Source organism: Nyctibius grandis, chromosome 2 (genome assembly GCF_013368605.1).
Source record: "Nyctibius grandis isolate bNycGra1 chromosome 2, bNycGra1.pri, whole genome shotgun sequence".
Classification (NCBI taxonomy): domain Eukaryota; kingdom Metazoa; phylum Chordata; class Aves; order Nyctibiiformes; family Nyctibiidae; genus Nyctibius; species Nyctibius grandis.
Window position 1 is genome coordinate 54796532 of NC_090659.1, and position 20322 is coordinate 54816853.

The window sequence follows — 20322 nt, forward strand, 5'->3', positions numbered from 1 at the left end:
CACCAAGAGAGCACACAACAGCCTGATGGACTCCCTAAGCAAACAGGAAGCAGATTTTATGTACATCTATAGAGCTTCCTGCTTGTTTTAGTTTAGCTTGTAGGATAAGTTTTACAGAACTAAGTCATTTGTGCATGATAACTCTGAAGTCATTCATGTGGCTACGTTTCCTACGTGCAGGCGGTGGCTGGAAAATACAATGTAGTTTCCTCCTCCCAATTTCTCTTAATACCTCCCAATTTCTCTTAATAAATCCTTCCTTTACAGTAATACAAAGCAACAACGGTCATGTTTGCATAGGCTATAATTTCTTCAAATTAAAGAGATTGTTTTCTCAAGAGATTATTTACTCCATTTGAACAACTACTTTGAACCAAGAAATTGAATACATTCAGTTCAACACTTGGTATTCCTGTCAGCCAAATTCTGTGAGGATATAAGGGTGAAATTTTGTTTGGTCTCAGCTACTGCTTAATGCTGATAATTCATTTTATTTGACCTGGTCAGCTAAACAACTCTCCGCTTAGTTCTTTTCTCATATTCAGTAATTTTCTATGTCAGACAGTTACTCCCTACAGAACAGTGATGTTGGGCAAAATGTTCCATTTTATCCTCTTTTACATTCTTGATAAAATCTAGACAGCATGGCAGTTACAAAAATTAAAAAAGAAAAAAAGCTTTCAATATTCCCTCCCACAGAATAGCACTGACTCCAGACTTCTCCTATTGATGCTCTGAAACATCCTATGGATTGTATGTTTTAAAACAAGACAACTGCTTCATATTTAGTAAGGCTTCACAAAACTTCCAGTTAGTGTTCTCACTCTGTTCTTGTTATAAAAGATTAAAGCACTACTTTCAACAGAACTTGAGAAACTAAGCATGAATGAAAAAAACATTCGAGAGGCCAAATATGGCAACAGCTCACTACATGCCCTGGGTAACAAACTTGAAAAATGGAAGTACCTTCTGACCCTCTGTAGGCTAGATAAGCTTTCTAAGGAGCATTTAGAGGCTCTGACTTTATGCCCCAGGATGCCATCCTGGGAACATACAATACTGAGAAACCAGTATATTGTTACACTCATATTTTGATACAAGTCCTACAATGATCTAAAGTCTCAAAGAAAGAAACTCCATCTTCTTGACTGCTTCTGTTTGCTTACTGTCTTGCAACAAATAGAACCAGCCTCAATCTGCAGCTTTGGGGAGATGGCTGGGAAAGAAAATGAAACTCTTTCTGCAGGAATTTGAGTGCTTTTTTTGTTTTGATGGTTTGAAAGGAAAGAAAGTACTGAACCCATGTGGCTGTGCAATTAGCCTGTTCAGTGCTGAAGAGACTCCTATCAGTAGAGACTAGGCAAGCTGGGCTCACTGGTTTTGTCAGCTACCCAAGGCTAAGCCCTGATATCTGCAGTCTTAACGTTGACTTATATGACACACTAAATGTCATATCTCCTAGTAAACACTGGCCATTAAGTCACAGTCAGCACCACACAATTGCTACCACACTCTGAGCTTTGACAGAGCTTTGCAGAAGAAAAGTAAATCTCTGGGGAAGAAGCAAATCTTTAGGAGTCGCAGTGAACATTGTATTCAAATTACTACAGGCTTGTTACTCCAAAATAACCACAAGCCTAAACCAGAAATTTAGCAATGATTGAGAACAACAGAGTAGCCAAGATGCATCACTGATAACATTAAAAAATATTAACAAATTGCCTAAGTTAACAATCACTGAAAAACAGCAAGCAAGTAAGCAAATGCTGACCTCCAGAGAAGACCAATCTTTCAAAAATTATCAGTGTACTTAAGTCAAGTGATGTGCATTGCTTTGCAGAACAAACACAATTTGAACTTTTTTAATTTTATTTTTTATAAGAGTTCTAGATTTCACCCTCTCAGTAGGGTAGTGTCTACTACCCAAGTTTTGCAGAGGGTACCCATATTTTGGCATATTATTTGAAAAAGATTAAAGTTAGGGGAGATCTATCACAGGACACCAAGCTTCATCTTGTCTGGGCATGACTTATTCCTTGGTCTAGACTCTTCAATGCTCTGTCCAGTTTCAGATTTTGCTCTATAAGAATCATGGTAGTGGGAGTTGCCACAATACTTTCATCCTTTTTCCCCTTGGATTGTCTGCTCCCTCCTAGAGGAATTTCTGGCTGAACTCTGGATTTTAGAGTCTCCAATAGAAGGAATGCTGCCTCAATCTCAAGACAGTTGTCCCGTGGAGATACTTAGCAACATTTTTAGTCATTTAGCAGAAGCCGTTGAGTGATTTCCTGCCACTCCACTCCTCTAATCTAGGTGATATTAAATATCTATATGAAACTTCTGTTGTATGTCACATAAACCATAAATGTTTCCATAAGCTCACAACTGATCTCAGATTCCAAACTGCTTATCCCTGTTTCAGGATGTCTCCTCATTTATTTTACATATCCTTATTATTTTGTAACAGTAAACTAAACAGGAGCAGGGCGTAGGTCAGGCACTGTCTGTATTGCTGTACCAGCAGCATCTTTGATGGAGTATTGGCCTGTGCCAGCTCTTGCCCTCCCAGACAATGTTGTGACATTGCTTAAGCATTATTAAGAACCAAGGACCATTCACAGCAAACAGTTTGTATGTGGCAACTTGTTTTGGCAGGAAAATCTACCTGTATAGATGTGGGTCATGTCACACCAGTTTATCAACAGTAACAAAAAGCAGTCCTGGCCGGCTTTATTTACTAATATGTGATGTAGCCTGAAGGCCTTTAATGTTAAATTATACATGGAAAATTAAGGTTGATCTCCAGGCTTGCAAAAAGACATGTAGATGCCTAAATCCCAAAAAGGGTTCAGAGAAAGCTCCTAAACAGGAATAAGTACCAAAACATGATTCTGTAAGCCTTGTCATTCTGTGTCCCCATAGAAGAGTTGTGACAGACAGAGATTCTGGTTCAGTATGACTAAAATACTTTCTCAGATCACAACTGGTAGCCTCCTTTCTCTCTGGGAAAGGAACCAATACCATCAACAGAGCACATCTTTGGATATATAATTCTATACATTTGAGCTTGATATACTGAAAGATTTGATTTTTAGAGGTAGGGGGAGAAACCTCAGTGTTTTCTAAAATTCATCCTCTTTTATAGCACATGGGGATAGGCTATAAAGACAAATGGTTCTTCACCTCACTAAGAGGTCATTACTTACTGTTAGTGGTTCTCCCTGGAGAGCTTGTAGGATAAAATTACTGACAACTCTACCGTCATTCATATGCATTCGAGGACCAAAGGTATTGAATATTCTGGCAACCCTCACTTCAACTCCTTCCTGTAGGCAAAGAAAAAATAATTGTTACTACCTTAATAAGAGTGTATTTCTTCCTAAAAGTGCAAATTAACTCTCCCCTGACCAAAAGCTTTCTTAAGACTCCCTCTTACAGCTTTAACAAGCATTGTTTTCTCACCATGAAATACCTCCCACCTTTCCTCAATGCTACTGGAAACTGTAGTGCATCCAACAAGGCAATTTATACTACTTCTCAGTATTTGTAATGCAAATTTTAAATTAGCGCTAGAACAGCTGATGATTTCAGCACACACATTTTCTTCCAACAAGGATTTTAAGATTTTTCAATATGTATCCTTCCAACAACAACTTATTTCACCTGGGACTTATTCACATTTTTTGCATGTAAGTGAAGCCTCACAATCATCAGATATACTACCAAGGTAGCATTTCCAAAGATTAGAAAAGTTGAACACTTGAGATAAGTATCTTTACTAATGCTATAAAGTAAGTGGCTTTGTAACCACAGCCACAATGTTTCTTAGCTCCCCGCTACTTATTAGGCTGTGTAAATTCATGCATTACAATACACGTCTCTTCAATGGCTTATTTTTTTCCAAGAAACATTTCTATCATTCCCAGAAGTACTTTCTGCAGGTCATTTCACAAATCTTCAAAGCAAAATGCAACAAATATGTGAAACTGGACAAAACATTTTAACACTGGGAGACTGCAGACTGAACTAATCTCTCTCTAGGTATTTTCTGTTTATTGATACTCATTTGGACAAGCCACAGTTCATGATAAAGCCTACAAGAAGGATGTTTGGCCTTTGTGAGCTGAGACATCCACTTGGCTCCTGAGGAGTTCAGAGAAGTGTGGTATGTTGTAAACAGATGTTACCATGTGACAGTGATAGCCACAAGGCAGGGAGGAAAGTGTCAACTTCAGCCCAGGCCTATCCACCCTCCTCATACTCCCTTGTCCTCCCCGCTTCCAGAAAAAGCCATCCCTGTATCAGTCACAAGAAACACTTTTAGTCTGAAGCAAACTTTGTGCTGCCGATTCAACTGAAGCAACTGAAGTCACAAGCACAATGTTCTCAAGTTGCAAACATTCAGTTACTCCTTCAGAGGATACACAGAACATCTTGTATTTTCAATGCCTTTTACTAAGGCTTAGACCAATGCTTGCTATTTTCTTGGAAGACAAGAATGTTTGTGGAAGAAGTGTACTGCAGGTACATCTGTGGCTGAAGGCTGCAGCTCACACACACTTCACTCAGGAGAGACCTGGAAACACATTTTTATTGGAAATAAAGGTAGCTTCATGTACAAGAGAAACTTGCAGGAAAATCTGATCTTCTCTCTTGGGTCTCCAAGTGATTCATAAACAAATGAATCCTCAAAGAAGTTTTGTGAAAGCAATAGCATTAGCTTTTTATGGATGAGAGAGAGAGGCAAAATGCACATTTAACATTTTAGCTATTACTTGGTGTTGAGAAATGGGAAACACCAAGTAGTATAGGTAAAGCCCAACACTCCCTGGTATGGAGAAGGCCAAACAACATCCACTTCTATTTAACTGCAGGTAAGGTTTCAGTCACCATGATCAAACATTGTTTATATTTGCAACTAAACTGTAAGCTAACAGTAAGCAGGGAGGTAACTATTGTGGCATAGGAAAAGCTATGGTCTTGGGTCTCTGTCACACAACAAGCTTGCATCCGCAACAGAGCCAAAAACATAACCTCACGACATCCACTTGGCCCTGCTCAGAGACCCTGGCAAGAGCAGAAGTCCCTTCCCATGCAAAATGCATCAGCTGGGAACATATTCTTTATTTCCTGTTAGCTAAAAAAGCACGGCAGTGTAACAGGTCAAACATATACTTCCAGCAGCATACTACAGAGACATTCCTAATGCCTTCACTGTAGCTGGAAATATATACTCTGATAGAGTTTCTCGTTCTTTTGTTTTGCCCAGCATTCTATCTTGAAAAGGACACTGACTCCTTCAGGGAGGGACTGTATTTCATGTGGGCTTTCCAGATACTGCCATTAATAGCAAGTACAGAAAGTAAGATGCTTGGAAGCTAGTACTCGAGGTAAAAATAATTCATTAAACAATGCTGACCAAAAAGCCTCTCTTGTACTGCACAAGCTACAGCAGCAGCCTTGTTTTCCAGTACTGGCTGGAAACTAGCAAGGGATGTAGAAAAAAAACCCAACACATTCTCTATAGGCACTTACTCATAGCCACGGTGAATCCAGTATTTTTTCTCCCTTCTATTTATTCACCTCCCCCCACTGCAATGTTGTCTGTTAAAACGAGTAGTTTTTTATTTAAAATGTCAACTAGCAAAGCTTTTCTCTGCAGCCTACTGCTTTGAAAATCTATTTTTTATGCAGTTGAATTTTCATTTGTGCCTGTAGAACTGGGATCTATCTTCTCAAAAGAAACTCTTCCACAGACAAAGATATTTTGGAGCCAGTAACTTAAAAATTGTCCTAAGTTTTCTTTCGCCATTTCATGAACATCTCCTTTGAAGTGATCCTTTTTGCATGTTGAGTAACTCTCTACTCCTTTTTGTATTAACTACCTACAAATACTTACGGTACACTCTCAGCTATGTCCTGTTACTTTGAATATCAACAAGAATGTGTAGATTATGATTGACTACCTCTGCTGTATTCCCACTAGCAAAGCCAATTACTTCCCCAGATTTGTGGCGGTAAGTCATGTACAATATTTTATTATATCCTAAAGAGAAAATCTTTGGCCCACATTTATACTGCTAAACAAAAGAGCTTGAGACTAATCCCTGACACTAAGGTCAAATGGGATCAACTGGCTTCTGTTCTCATGGTTTAAGACTATGTCTTCTCATAGCAGATTAATCAGAGAGAAAGTTCCTTGAGAAATCCAAAAAAGAGCCTGGAAGCAAGCTAATAAAATGCAGCATTGTGGGCTCACTCTATTATTTACCAGGTATGGACACGTTCACAGAGACCATGCCTGTACAGATGAAGAAGGAAGACAGAAAAGATGCAAGAAAAATTGTTACGGCTTACAGAGATACCTCCTCTGAATAAATACTCAGACAATTCTATAGCTGTCAGTCAAAAAGTAGCATTAGTTATCCAGCCTCCCCTGCAAAACAACCCTGTCCATGGTCTTCAGCACGTGTCTTTGCCACTTAGTTCTAGAGATCCTTGCTCCAGAAAGTATCAAGGTATCAAGGATGCTGTGATAACATCTTAATTTAAAAAGACATATTTTAGTTTTATAAGCTTTTAAAGAAAAGACATCTCCTTGTTTTGCCTGCCTCAGAAAATAGATCCAATACAGAATACAACTCAAATGTCAAGAGGTTCTTTTAACTGAAACAGCGTGAACATATGCTGTGGCTGTGATTCATAAGGATATCAGGCAAGCCTGTCGTACTAATTAACAGTGCTTCCTTCTTTGTGAAGTCTGTGGATCTACAGAACAGTAAGCATGAATTAGACTTCCCTGCATACAAAATGAGGAAAGGGAAAGCTGCTCTCCAGAAGATACCAACAAAACAAAAAATCTGCCAGGGAAAGCCCGGACAGTTGCATGGATATTACTGTGACCTGATACAAGTCTTTATCAATGTTTCAGCTAAAATTACTAAGATTTTTGCCTGCATCCCTTGCTTTATTAGTCACTTTCTTACTGATTCATATTCTTTTCCATGCGTTTCAGAGATCATTAACTAACTCTCAAAACTGTTCCCAAAACCCTGAATTGTAATCACAGCAGAATTACTATCACAGTGTTCACCAGGATCCGTGATGTCTTTAAGCTACAATACTCTACACTGAGGCTTTGCTAATCACTGAAATAGTCTTCTAACCTTGTCTACATCATAAAGTTATTTTGCAATTGTTAACAGCACAGAGCACATAGAAACAGTAAAGATACTAGAGCATTAGCAAAACCACTGTTTCTGACTATGGGCCAGAAGACCTCAGTTTTTTCCTGGTGTTGCTCCACTGACAGAAAACAGCCTCCTATTATATCCACGCTATGTGTGTATTAGGAAGTTCTGACAAGTCATATAAAAAAAATACAATTTAGAAACAGATACATAAATAATGAAATTCTCCACTTACAAATGGGCTCCTATTACTAATGACCCAGTGAAACAACAGGTTGCATTTTTATAGTACTGCCTCAGTTACTGCAGTGTTCTCCACTTTTCACCTCACTTCCTCCAATTCAATGTTAGCAACAGAACGCTTCAGAAAACTAAATGACACTTCTGCATTCGTACAGGAACAAACACAACATTTTGGTTCATGTGCAGAGCTCCTAAAGGGCAAAAAAAAAATTATTACAAACAGTTCTAACAACTCATTAGAAAATGTGCAGATCCATTAATCCAATAGTGCAGAGAATACATACCAGCAGGTTTTAGAAAATGGCAGGACTATCAGGACTGTACGAGGGTAACTGGAACAAACCAGTTTCAAAACCTTAGCATTATTTAATCTCTAAATTATTACAGTCTGCAGGACTTGACTTTATTGAACTATGAGGAAGGATTTTTATCTGTGGTTTCTCTTTTCCAAAGTATAAAAGCCCATTTGTGAACCATGCAGTTACAATGGTGGAAAGCAGCACTGTTTCCTCTTTTGAAGTGGCACCAGTTAATCAAGAAGATAAAAGTGACTAACAACAAACAGTACTTGAAATCTTCAATGGAACTGCCACATTTATTGAGAATATTAATATAACTTGGAGTGTGTGACCTCTCAGACTTTGCAGAGGAAAGGAATTGTGGATGATTTTTTTCTTTTCTTTCTGAGTTTCACTGACTTGGTACATAATAACTCAGATGGGACGCTAGTTGCGGTGCTGACACCTGCACTTCAGGGGTACCAATGTCCTCTCAGTCAGCAGTGAGAGGGGCTGTAGCATCTCACCTCAACCCTGCAGGCAGTGCCCAAGGTGGCTGCCTGCCTGTAGCATCTTACAGACTCCCCTCTCCAACCTTCACCTCGCTAATATTCCTGGATGTGAACTCCCCTGCATGGCTTCTAAAAAGCTAAAGGGATCCATGATAGCTCTTATGACTACAATTTAACTTTGGCCTGGTACATATTCAACAATAACCACTGTCTGAGTCATTAAAGGACTGTTGTCTGGGCTTTTGACTATTGCTCTGAGGAGATGCAATGCTGCTTCTTCTCCCCCTGTGCTGTCAGAACCACAAACAATTCAACTTCATTATTCCACAAAAAAGCATCAATTCTGCATCTTTCCCTAAGCAAACTGCTAGCAAACTTCATGTGACAACACCAAAAAAGAATGCTGCATGCTTAAAAATAATCTATATTGAATATCAAGGAAACAAAAACAACATGCAAGAATTAGAGAATACAGGATAAATTCCCAAAAGACAGTAAAGCAAACTGCTTTAATTTAAAATAGCTATTTCTTTTCTATCTAATTACTCAATAACTACCTGGTTATTCACTATTCAATGCCTTTTCAGTTGCAATTCAATCAACAGTTTTTATTACCTCTACATTTTACGTCAAGGCTGTTTATGATTACTGAAACCACCTCAATTTATGAATTAAAGATTAGGAGGAAAGTACAACTCAATATAAAACAGAAAATCACCTTCATGTTGCAATTGCAATATACTTCTATATTTAACAAATTTCAACATCAGTTTGCATGTGCTATTCTCTCACATTAATACAATAAACTTCACCTCTAGCATGTCTTCCCTTTCTTCTGTTATCTATTAAGATTTTTTGGCACCTTGAGTCTTCACAGCCCTGGTTAGAGAATATTCTATAATGCAGAGCATAACACTTGTCCACTTGAAGAAGGTTATACTTAATATTTGATTATGATAACTCAATTCACTCCTACATGCTTAGAAAGGCATCCAATGGAATTCTTAATCGGAAGATCTAAGCTATTCTAAGGCAATGTGAAAACTATTACATCATATCATGTACAGCTAAGCCCATTTGCTACCACTGAAACTTGCAGAGTCACAGAGTTGGTATGAAAAAAAGGATGAAGCAAGTGAAAGGAGACGAAAAATTTCCCTGCAGCATTCCATGGTGACCTGAAGTGTTGCTTCAGCTCTGGAGAATTTTCTTACAGACCACTGGTATAAGAGGAGAAATTAAATCTAGTTCACAAAATACCCTTAATATGCTAAGCATTTAAAATGCTGTGTATTTGTATTTATGACATGCCTATGCAAATGTACCAGATTCGTACCACAAAGGTAGTGTCAGATTCTGACTAGTATTTAAATTAACCCAGAGTCGAAGTGTACACGAATATTTGGATTTCCAGGTAGCTCTGTAATTCCAACTGCAATTTTTTTGAGAAGTTAAATGCATACTGAATGGCAACTCCTAAACAAAGCACAAAATTCACATTACAGTACTATGTGCTGAAATTTCCCTCCCACCTCATTATTCCCCTCCAGCACATATACGTTTTCTTCACCTATATATGCCCAGGAAGATCTTACTTGCATTTGGAAAATGCTGTTCATTTTGGAAAATGGTGGTATTACCTTATCTAGTAAAACAGAAGTTTTGTGGAGGAGGAAAATTACTGCTGTGCAATCATATCACATCTATAGCAAGTCACACACCTGTATATGAAGTTTATGCAAGAAAGCACTTTGGAAGGACAGGGAAGGATAGGCAGAATGGAGAAAGCAAACAGATCGACAAGCTGTTATTGTAAGAGAGTTTCAGAACTATGCCTTGCATCTTGTTACAGCAATTGAGTGAATGGGAAAAGGCTTTCCAGGAGGGAGTGCTAGCAAGCACTGAAAGAGATGAAAAGAAGGGAATTCTGAAGGAGTCTGAATCAGAACATGCAACTTAGTTCCCAGATGAACAGGGCAAGGAACTAAAGCTTCCTGTGGCTTGAGAAGAGTTCCAGAAGCGGGTACTTCCACTCACACTAAGAAGCATGGCTGACCTATGCTCCCACATGAATATATGGAGGGAGAGCTGCTCCCAGAAGCCTATAGCAAATATCTGCCCAAACCACACACTCAGGTACCTCACATAGGATGAGATGAACTGGTCTATGTGTTTTGAATTTGTGAGCCCTGCATTTCTCCAGCAAATATTTCACTCCTCACCTCCTTTCAAGCAGATGCTTATTTATTACTGAATGCTACTACTGCCCTTGGACTCTTTGATATGGAAGTACTGCTGGGCTTGTTTAAAGACAGTAGTTGTAAAGAGGAGATAAAGTCAAGAAATGCTTAACTCATAGGATCAAAATAAGTGAACAAAACAACGTTGCCAGCAGAAAAGAGTGTACCAAAAAGGTCTTGGTCAGGACGGGCTACTGAGGAACTCTGACAACTGTGAATAAAGAATCATCTTTGACTAGATTCAAGAACTGTTCTGATTCAAACAGCCTGTCTGGAAGTATAATGTAGAAGTTAATTTTTATTTTATATTTTTTGGAAATATGACTAGGTATTTAAGATACCTAACAGTGTGCATGATCATGGAAATCTTTGGAAGAAATGACAAAAAAATGCAGAAATAAGTTTGCTTGTTTCTTCTTTTTACTGAAGCTGAGAAGATTCTGGAAATATTTAGCCCGAAATCCTGTAAATCTAATTGTTTTGGGCTAGGTCACTCCTGTCTGAAAATCCTCTTAAAAGCATACTTAAATACTTATTTTCATAGCAGAAGTCAGACCTTTCCACTACCAAAAGATAATGTTTCCTCCACTAATAATAGCATATCATCTAAACTCTGAAAAAAACCCATCTGAACAGTGTTTCAGAATATACCTGAATGTGGGACAAGCTTGGGCAGACTTCACTAGCCCATAATAAACCACAAAAAATATCTCACAGAACTGCCCTTAGGACAGAGAGCTCATTTACATCATGAGTTTTCACTTAATGTATGTGTGCATTGCAGTTCCACCTTACAAACCTTTACTATCCTTTGTAAATCCTGCATAAAATTTATGGAATAGTATCACGACTCATCCTGTGGTTTTAAGATACAGTCCATGATTTTCAAAACGACCTACAGTCTTGCCCTTCTAAAAGAATACTGCAGTGTGTACCACGAACTTGCAAAAAAAATTCAATACCCTACAGCACAAGAATTTCTCATAAAAACTACAATATTCAACTGCAAATGGATTTCCAGACCCACAAGGAATATTTTGCTACAGTGAAGTATAGAATACATCATCCTGAACAACAGTAGTAGCCCCAACATGTTGTACCTTAAATGATTTAAAAGAGAACAAAGGAGACACAAACCTCTGCCTTCTCTGTCTGGCAGAAGAGATAAGAGAAAATTGCTACAACTTCTGTACAAAAATACCATCCCTAAAGTCTTACCACTTAAGTTTAATTCTGTTTTAAAGGTTTTTAAAAGCCCTTAGTATTTTACCATTTAAAGGTTTAAAATTCTACAGAATATATATTTGATTGATTTATACCTTTGTACATTAAGGCTGAAAACACCACGGAACAGTGATATGATTTTCTTTAGTGTGCCACGTTTTCTAATCGAATAGTCTCCCCAGAGACTAACTGAACAGCAATTAATAAGATACGATTCACATACAGGTAAAGAGTCGATGCTGGGTTAGTCAGTGATGAGTTTCTACTTGTTGATTATAAAACCCACAGAAAATGGCATGTATCATTTCATAAACATATTTTAAATTGCATTTTTATCCTCATGTCACTGTATTTGTCTGAAAAAGTGCATTACATAGCTGAGTATTTGTACCTTTTGTTAAGGGCTGTATTTATACCTACATAATTTTAAAACATTTCTGAAGTGATTTAAAATACACTGCTCGTATATGGGTACTTATTAAATAACTTCCTAATTTTTACTTGTGCATTCTGATTTCAATTACTTTCATTAAATATTCCACATTTATCAGTAATGGCCCCATTCAGCAAAGCACTTCTCAGCACACAACTTAAACCAACTCTGTTATCTGGCTCCCAAATTAGCAAGGTCACCTCAGTTTAATGTGTCTAAAAGCTATTTACGATACTGAAAGACATAATATGTCTATCAAGAAGACTAAAGCACATTTTCTGGAAGAACACTGCTCATCTGAAAAAACACAACAGATGGGAGCAATAAAACTTCTGTGTTAAAGAAAACAGATTTTGCAGCTACAGTATGAACATTCCTACTCAAGACATTCTCTTTTGCCCTCCTACCCCTAAATACACATATTCCAGTTTTGCCACACATTTGGCCTTCATAATTACAGAAAATCCATTTAATCTAATACAAGTTTAATACCTGCTTCATGTATGCATAGCACATGGTCTCTGCAACCCGCTTTCCTTCATCATAGCAGGCTCTTGGACCTATTGGATTCACATGGCCCCAGTAGTCTTCATTTTGAGGGTGAACTTCAGGATCTACAGGGGAAAAAAAAAACCACCTTAAATGATCTTCTATCAAAAATAGACTATACACAAGGAATCTTTCAGTAGATCACTGGCGTTACACAGTTTAACAGATTCTCTCTGAACTAGGCATTTAAAAGATACTAAGTTTCAACACTATTCCTTAAAAGCCTATTCACTAGAACCATGAAAATGACAAGTTACGGAAGATGTGAGACTCTAGTAAGGTAACTGAGTACAAGCGAAAAACAGCCATCATCTGCTTTCCCCTAAAAGTGTGTGAACAAAGAGTTAAATTCAACTCTTCTCTGCAAAGACAGACTACCTCAAGGGAACAAGTAAGACTCTCATCTAATGTAATTCAGAGGAAATATTATAGGTTAAGTAGGCAGCATTTTTACTGTATTTGGAAAAAAAGAAAGTAAAGCATCTTCAAGTTTTATAAAATAAGAAACAAGGAAATAAAAATGGACAAAATGGAGAAGTACTGCATTTCTCAAAGAAGAAAGAGTAGAGCGATGCACCACAATGTACTTGCTGTGTTTCTTCTGTTTTATCCTAAGCATTTTTACTAGCTATCACTGGGCACAAACAATCAGGTTAGACAATCCTTTGATTTGATCCAGTACAGAAGCTCTTGATTACAAAATAAACTAACCAACCAAAAATCTCTTAGGAAGCTCTGGGTGCATGTGTTTGCTCTAGATGCTTGAAACAATACAATCACTTTGGTACATTTCCCCAGTTTGCTATCTGTGCTGCCTTATCCTCCTTACTGCGTTTCAAGGTTGCATACATTAATACTAAACTTCCAAGTGTTACAGTTTAATTTTTGAAATAACGTTGATGGTCAGTTCTGATTAACCCTTCCCGTTTTCACGCTGCTCACTGACAGGACTACAGATTAATTCCTGACACATGAGAGCCACAGAGCACTGATAAATGCAGAGAGGTTTTACACCATTACAAAAGCCTATAGCATTCTTAAACGGGCTCCAGAAGGTGCTGTGATCTGGAAGGCTGCTTCAGTTTCTGTCTCCTTTCTGGCAGAGGCAGCCTTACAAAGCACTGGGTAGCTCTCTGTACAACACTGCTTTGGTAACTCCTGTGGAAACAGCTAACAGGTATTTTCTGTTTTCTGTCCTTTATTTTTCAGCAAAATGGTTATGTTTAGTCTGAGTATGATATGTGTAGACCCCCTCCACTGGCTTTACTGCCACAAGAAAGCCTGATAATGGGAGTTTCAAGTTTTCCACTTTAGCAGGCAGACTGCAGCAGAACAATGAAGCTCCAAAACTTGGGGTTTTTTTTTGCCTGTTTGTCCCCTGTTCCAGAATGGAGTTTCTTCAATTACAGAAAAGTCCTTGGGGCTACCTTTTTTCTCTGTGGAGCCTGCCTGTGGATAATCAAAGGCAAGGCAGGCAGCAGGAATGCTGCACATGCTCAAGCCGCTTATTTGGCCGCCTGGTCATCTTCGTGGATCTCGTGCTTGGGTATTTCCTTTGAATCTTCTTGACTGAATTATTCCACCAAAAGTGTACTCCTTGAGGTATGTTTCTTGCCCTTCCTCACAAAGCTTTGCATCTTGTTACAGAGATGAGCATTTTTTCATCCAGCTAGCAGTTCTATTAGTCATTCTCTCGCTACTTCATTTCTTAATAACAGCAAAAGTAAAAAAGGAGAGATATGGCACCACTGCTCAATACTATGTTTTAAGAGACACCACAATGGCATGCATACACAATCACTGTTTTCTTAGCTTGCAGGTTATGTCCTTCTCTTGCACTGTGCTGCATTAGGGCGATTGCTAAACCGTAACAATACAATTGGAGAAGACAGAAGCAGATTTGCTACTGAAATTATCTTTCTTCACAGGTTTTCATTATGGCACCTGGATTTTAAGAGTTCAACATGCAAAATTTCCCCACAAGCCTTTTTTCAAAGAGCCATAAACTAAGACACAGGAAAGTTACAAAGTCTGAGCCTCCTTCCACCACTCTACCTAGAGATTTAAAGCAAGTACTAATGCCAACATTTTAAGCTGTAAGAAGTACATCTGATAAAGAAATCAAGCTAAGTGCTGAAAATCTATCAATCATCCAACAAAAGGTTTGTAAATACTCTTTTACACAGTCACATCTTAAGAGCTCTAAACACTGTTTTATCCTTCTTACCTCCATATACCTCTGATGTAGAGGCCAGCAGCAGCCGTGCTCCAACACGTTTGGCTAACCCTAAATTTTGGGCAAGGAAAGAAGAATATAATTAGATCAAGTTCAAGAAACTTTCAGTTACATTAACTGCTTCAGTGTGATCCCATTTTAAATGTTTTTAGAGAAAATTCTATTTCTCTCACTAGATAAATCTACCTGTAAATGATATCCATAGCTGCCACTCCCAAGCTAGAAGACTTGAGAAACAGCAAAGCAGCACCCAACATGTGTGATGTGTTTACTTCTGGGACTAAAAGTTACACTGAACCAAGATCCAAGAACTTAACATATTACATCCTAAAAAAAAGCCAAGTAAGCATAAACCATTTCAGTTATGAAATCAGGATCTTGAAACAACACACCAAGCTACATAAAGAAACTGATACAGAATAACATGTTATAGGACAAAATCAATCATTTTCCCTTCATTATGCCCCTTTAAACAGCCTGGATGATCCTACCCATCACTCGAGACTATTCTCTAATCCACTTCAATGACTTTCTGGCCTTCAAGTTGGCACGGCCAATCAAAGAAACCTCTCATCTATGCCGTACAACCGTCTGGTACCTCAATAGCTTCTAAATCACTTCATTCTCTGAATTGTACTCACTAGAGTATCACTCAAATGAGAAACTCAGCTGAGCTAATGCCTGGTAGTTTTTTTGCCTCCTAATAACTCTTAGGATCACTGACACCCAGTTCAAGCTGCAGCATATGCCAAATGGATCAAAGATGAGAGGTAAAAGTAGTGAAGGCTTGAGGCCTTCTTTTCATAGGCCCATTCCCAGCACCAAAACCAATAGACAAAAGTGGAAAATGCTGCCTTGTAATTATCTAGCATGAGGCTAGATATTAAACATTCTTGCAGAATTTGCTAGCCAAGGCATGCACAAGAGGGTGCAGTGCTCTTGACGTTTGGGGTTTACAGAGCCAATGCAGTTCCACCTAGTTCAATGTTTGCTGCGGTGGAAAGGAACAGTCAAACGTGGGAATGTTCCACAGTCACCAAGGTGAGAAGTGCAGTCATGGACACAACTCTGCTATAAAAATCCCATGCTCTTAATTGTTCCTACAACTTCTATAATTACTGCATGGTTATTATTCCATAGCCAAGTTACAGGCATGAAGTTCCTGGGCTTTGATAGCTGAGCTTGCATGTTGTCAGAGTTCATCTACAGATACATTTAAAGTAAAAGTTAAAAAAAAAAAAAAAAAAAAAAATCTTCAAAGAGGGGAAAACAACCCTTATTTTTCTTAAAGAATCAACTGATCTGGTCCATCCTCCTCTCCCTCCAGTAACTCTGTCCAGGTTACATTATGTCTAAGAAAGTTAAGTAAGAAAAAAGATTTTCACTTACCCAGCATGTTTAATGTCCCAATAGTGTTGGTCTTTAATGTTTTTATAGGATTATACATGTAATTCGGAGGAGAAGCAGGAGATGCTAGATGATAGATCTGGTCCACTACAGAAAACCAGAAGGGGAGAAAGAAAGCATTACTATTTTCCCATGTAACATATTAAATGAGAAAACATTAGAGTCAAGAAACAAGTACTTCCTTCCACATTTCCTAACACTGGAACTCAGCACTTCTTATACTGCTACCAACAGGTAATATATATGCATGCAAACCTGTTGTAACCCAAAGCAAAACTTAATTTTTAATAAAACAAAAAATAAAGTATAGTATATATCAACACTACTGATATAGATCATAGAATCATAGAATGGTTTGTGTTGGAAGGGACCTTAAAGATCATCTAGTTCCAACCCCCCTGCCATGGACAGGGACACCTTTCCTCTAGACCAGGTTGCTCAAAGCCCCATCCAACCTGGCCTTAAACACGGCCAGGGAGGGGGCATCCACAACTTCTCTGGGCAACCTGTTTCAGTGTCTCACCACCCTCACAGGAAAGAATTTCTTCCTAATATCTAATCTAAATCCACCCTCTTTCAGTTTAAAACCATTCCCCCTTGTCCTGTCACTACTTGTCCTTGTAAAAAGTCCCTCTCCCGCTTTCCTGTAGGCCCCCTTCAGGTACTGGAAGGCTGCTAGAAGGTCTCCCCAGAGCCTTCTCTTCTCTGGGCTGAACAGCCACAACTCTCTCAGCCTGTATCCATAGGAGAGGGGCTCCAGCCCTCTCATCATCTTCATGGCCCTCCTCTGGACTTGCTCCAACAGCTCCATGTCCTTCTTATGTTGGGGGCCCCAGAGCTGAACGCAGTACTCCAGGTGGGGTCTAACGAGAGCGGAATAGAGGGGCAGAATCACCTCCCTCGACCTGCTGGCCACGCTGCTTTTGATGCAGCCCAGGATGTGGTTGGCCTTCTGGGCTGCAGGCGCACACTGCCAGCTCATGTTGAGCTTCTCATCAACCATCACAGAATCACAGAATCACAGAATGTTAGGGATTGGAAGGGACCTCGAAAGATCATCTAGTCCAATCCCCCTGCCGGAGCAGGATTGCCTAGACCACATCACACAGGAACGCGTCCAGGCGGGTTTTGAATGTCTCCAGAGAAGGAGACTCCACAACCTCTCTGGGCAGCCTGTTCCAGTGTTCGGTCACCCTCACTGTAAAGAAGTTTTTCCTCATATTTAAGTGGAACCTCCTGTGTTCCAGCTTGCACCCATTGCCCCTTGTCCTGTCAAGGGATGTCACTGAGAAGAGCCTGGCTCCATCCTCATGACACTTGCCCTTTCCATATTTATAAACATTAATGAGGTCACCCCTCAGTCTCCTCTTCTCTAAGCTAAAGAGACCCAGCTCCCTCAGCCTCTCCTCATAAGGGAGATGTTCCACTCCCTTAATCATCTTCGTGGCTCTGCGCTGGACTCTCTCTAGCAGTTCCCTGTCCTTCTTGAACTGAGGGGCCCAGAACTGGACACAATATTCCAGATGCGGCCTCACCAGGGCAGAGTAGAGGGGGAGGAGAACCTCTCTCGACCTGCTAACCACACCCCTTCTAATACACCCCAGGATGCCATTGGCCTTCTTGGCCACAAGGGCACACTGCTGGCTCATGGTCATCCTGTTGTCCACTAGGACCCCCAGGTCCCTTTCCCCTACGCTGCTCTCCAACAGGTCTGCCCCCAACTTGTACTGGTACATGGGGTTGTTCTTGCCCAGATGCAGGACTCTACACTTGCCCTTGTTATATCTCATTAAATTTCTCCCCGCCCAACTCTCCAGCCTGTCCAGGTCTCTCTGAATGGCTGCGCAGCCTTCCGGTGTGTCAGCCACTCCTCCCAGTTTTGTGTCATCAGCGAACTTGCTGACAGTGCACTCTATTCCCTCATCCAAGTCATTAATGAATATATTGAATAGTACTGGTCCCAGTACCGACCCTTGAGGGACTCCGCTAGACACAGGCCTCCAACTGGACTCAGTCCCATTGACCACCACTCTCTGGCTTCTTTCCTTCAGCCAGTTCACAATCCACCTCACTACCCGATCATCCAGACCACACTTCCTCAGTTTAGCTGCGAGGATGCTGTGGGAGACCGTGTCAAACGCTTTACTGAAATCGAGATAGACCACATCCACTGCTTTACCATCATCTATCCACCGGGTTACGTCCTCATAAAAGGCTATCAAGTTGGTTAAGCATGACTTCCCCTTGGTGAAGCCATGCTGAGTGCCCCTAATGATCCCCCTATCTTTGATGTGCCTAGAGACAGCACCAAGAACAAGTTGTTCCATCGCCTTTCCGGGGATGGAGGTGAGGCTGACCGGTCTATAGTTACCCAGGTCCTCCTTCTTGCCCTTTTTCAAGACTGGAGTGACATTCGCTTTCCTCCAGTCCTCAGGCACCTCTCCCGTTGCCCATGACTTAGCAAAGATGATGGAGAGTGGCCTAGCAATGACTTCCGCCAGCTCCCTCAGCACCCACGGGTGCATCCCATCAGGGCTCATGGATTTATGGATGTCCAGATTGCTTAATTGGTCCCTGACCCAGCCCTCATCTACCAAGACAGATTCCTCCTCTATCCTGACTTCTTCTGGGGCCTCAGGGGTCTGGGGCTCCTCAGGACAGCCTCCAGCAGTATAGACAGAGGCAAAGAAGGCATTCAGTAACTCCGCCTTCTTTTTATCCTCTGTCTCCAGGGCCCCCACCTCATTCATCAGTGGGCCTACATTGCCTCTAGTGTTGGCTTTACCTGCAATGTATTTGAAGAAGCCCTTTCTGTTGTCCATGACCTCTCTTGCAAGGTTTAATTCCAAGGAGGCCTTATCTTTCCTAGTTGCCTCCCTACATCCTCTGACAACAGACTTATATTCCTCCCAAGTGGCCAGCCCCTCCTTCCATGATCTGTACACCCTCTTCTTCCACTTGAGTTTGCCCAGCAGTTCCCTGTTTAACCATGCAGGTCTCCTGGTACCCTTCCTTGACTTCCTACCTGCTGGGATGCTCTGATCTTGAGCTCGGAAGAAGCAGTCCTTGAATGCTAACCAACTATCTTGGGCCCCCTTACCTTCTAGTACCCTGACCCATGGGATTTCCCCTAGCAATTGCTTGAAAAGGCCAAAGTTGGCCCTCCTGAAGTCCAGGGTTGCGATTCTGCTAGCTATTCTGGTCCTGCCACATGACATCCTGAACTCTACCATCTCATGGTCACTACAACCAAGGCTGCCCTCAACCTTCACCTCTTCAACCAGACCCTCCTTGTTAGTGAGGATCAGATCCAGCAGCACTCCTCTCCTAGTTGGCTCATCCACCATTTGCATCAGAAAGTTATCATCAATGCACTGGAGGAACCTCCTGGACTGAGGATGGCTGGCTGAGTAGGCCTCCCAGCAAATATCAGGGTAGTTCAAATCCCCCACGACAACCAGACCCTGTAATTGAGAGACTGCTCTCAGCTGCCTGTAGAAGGCCTCATCACCCTCCTCATCCTGATCCGGTGGCCTGTAATAGACACCCACAACAGTATCACCCCTGCCAGCCTGCCCCTTAATTCGCACCCACAAACTCTCAACTCGCTCCTGATCCGCCCCTGGACAGAACTCAATACATTCTAGCTGCTCACTCACATAAAGAGCAACTCCACCACCTCTCCTTAGTGGCCTGTCTTTCCTGAACAGGACATAGCCATCCATGACCACATTCCAGTCATGCGAGGCATCCCACCAAGTCTCTGTAATTGCCACTAGATCATAGCCCCCCGACCGAACACGGATTTCCAGCTCCTCCTGTTTATTCCCCATGCTGCGTGCATTGGTGTACAGGCATTTCAAGGAGCGAGCTGAGCACACCGATTTCACCCCAGGGGGATGGGAGGCCTCCTGCCCTCCAGACTAGTCCCTGCCCTCCAGTCCTTCTCCTCAGGGCTGCTCTCAATCCATTCTCCACCCAGGCTGTATAGATACAGAAGTCTGTCTGGG

The 20322-nt window shown here is 40.7% G+C and overlaps 1 protein-coding gene across 2 annotated transcripts in view; it reads right to left on the minus strand.

Moving 5' to 3' along the window:
* Positions 1-20322, minus strand: part of UXS1 (UDP-glucuronate decarboxylase 1) — a 69351-nt gene that overhangs the window by 8623 nt on the left and 40406 nt on the right. For both annotated transcript variants that reach the window (XM_068425377.1, XM_068425378.1), the window contains 4 exons: positions 16295-16399; positions 14897-14956; positions 12613-12734; positions 3207-3326 (listed from right to left, as the gene is read on the minus strand). In XM_068425377.1, the coding sequence (XP_068281478.1) occupies positions 3207-3326; positions 12613-12734; positions 14897-14956; positions 16295-16399 (407 nt within the window). The remainder of the gene's footprint in view (positions 1-3206; positions 3327-12612; positions 12735-14896; positions 14957-16294; positions 16400-20322) is intronic.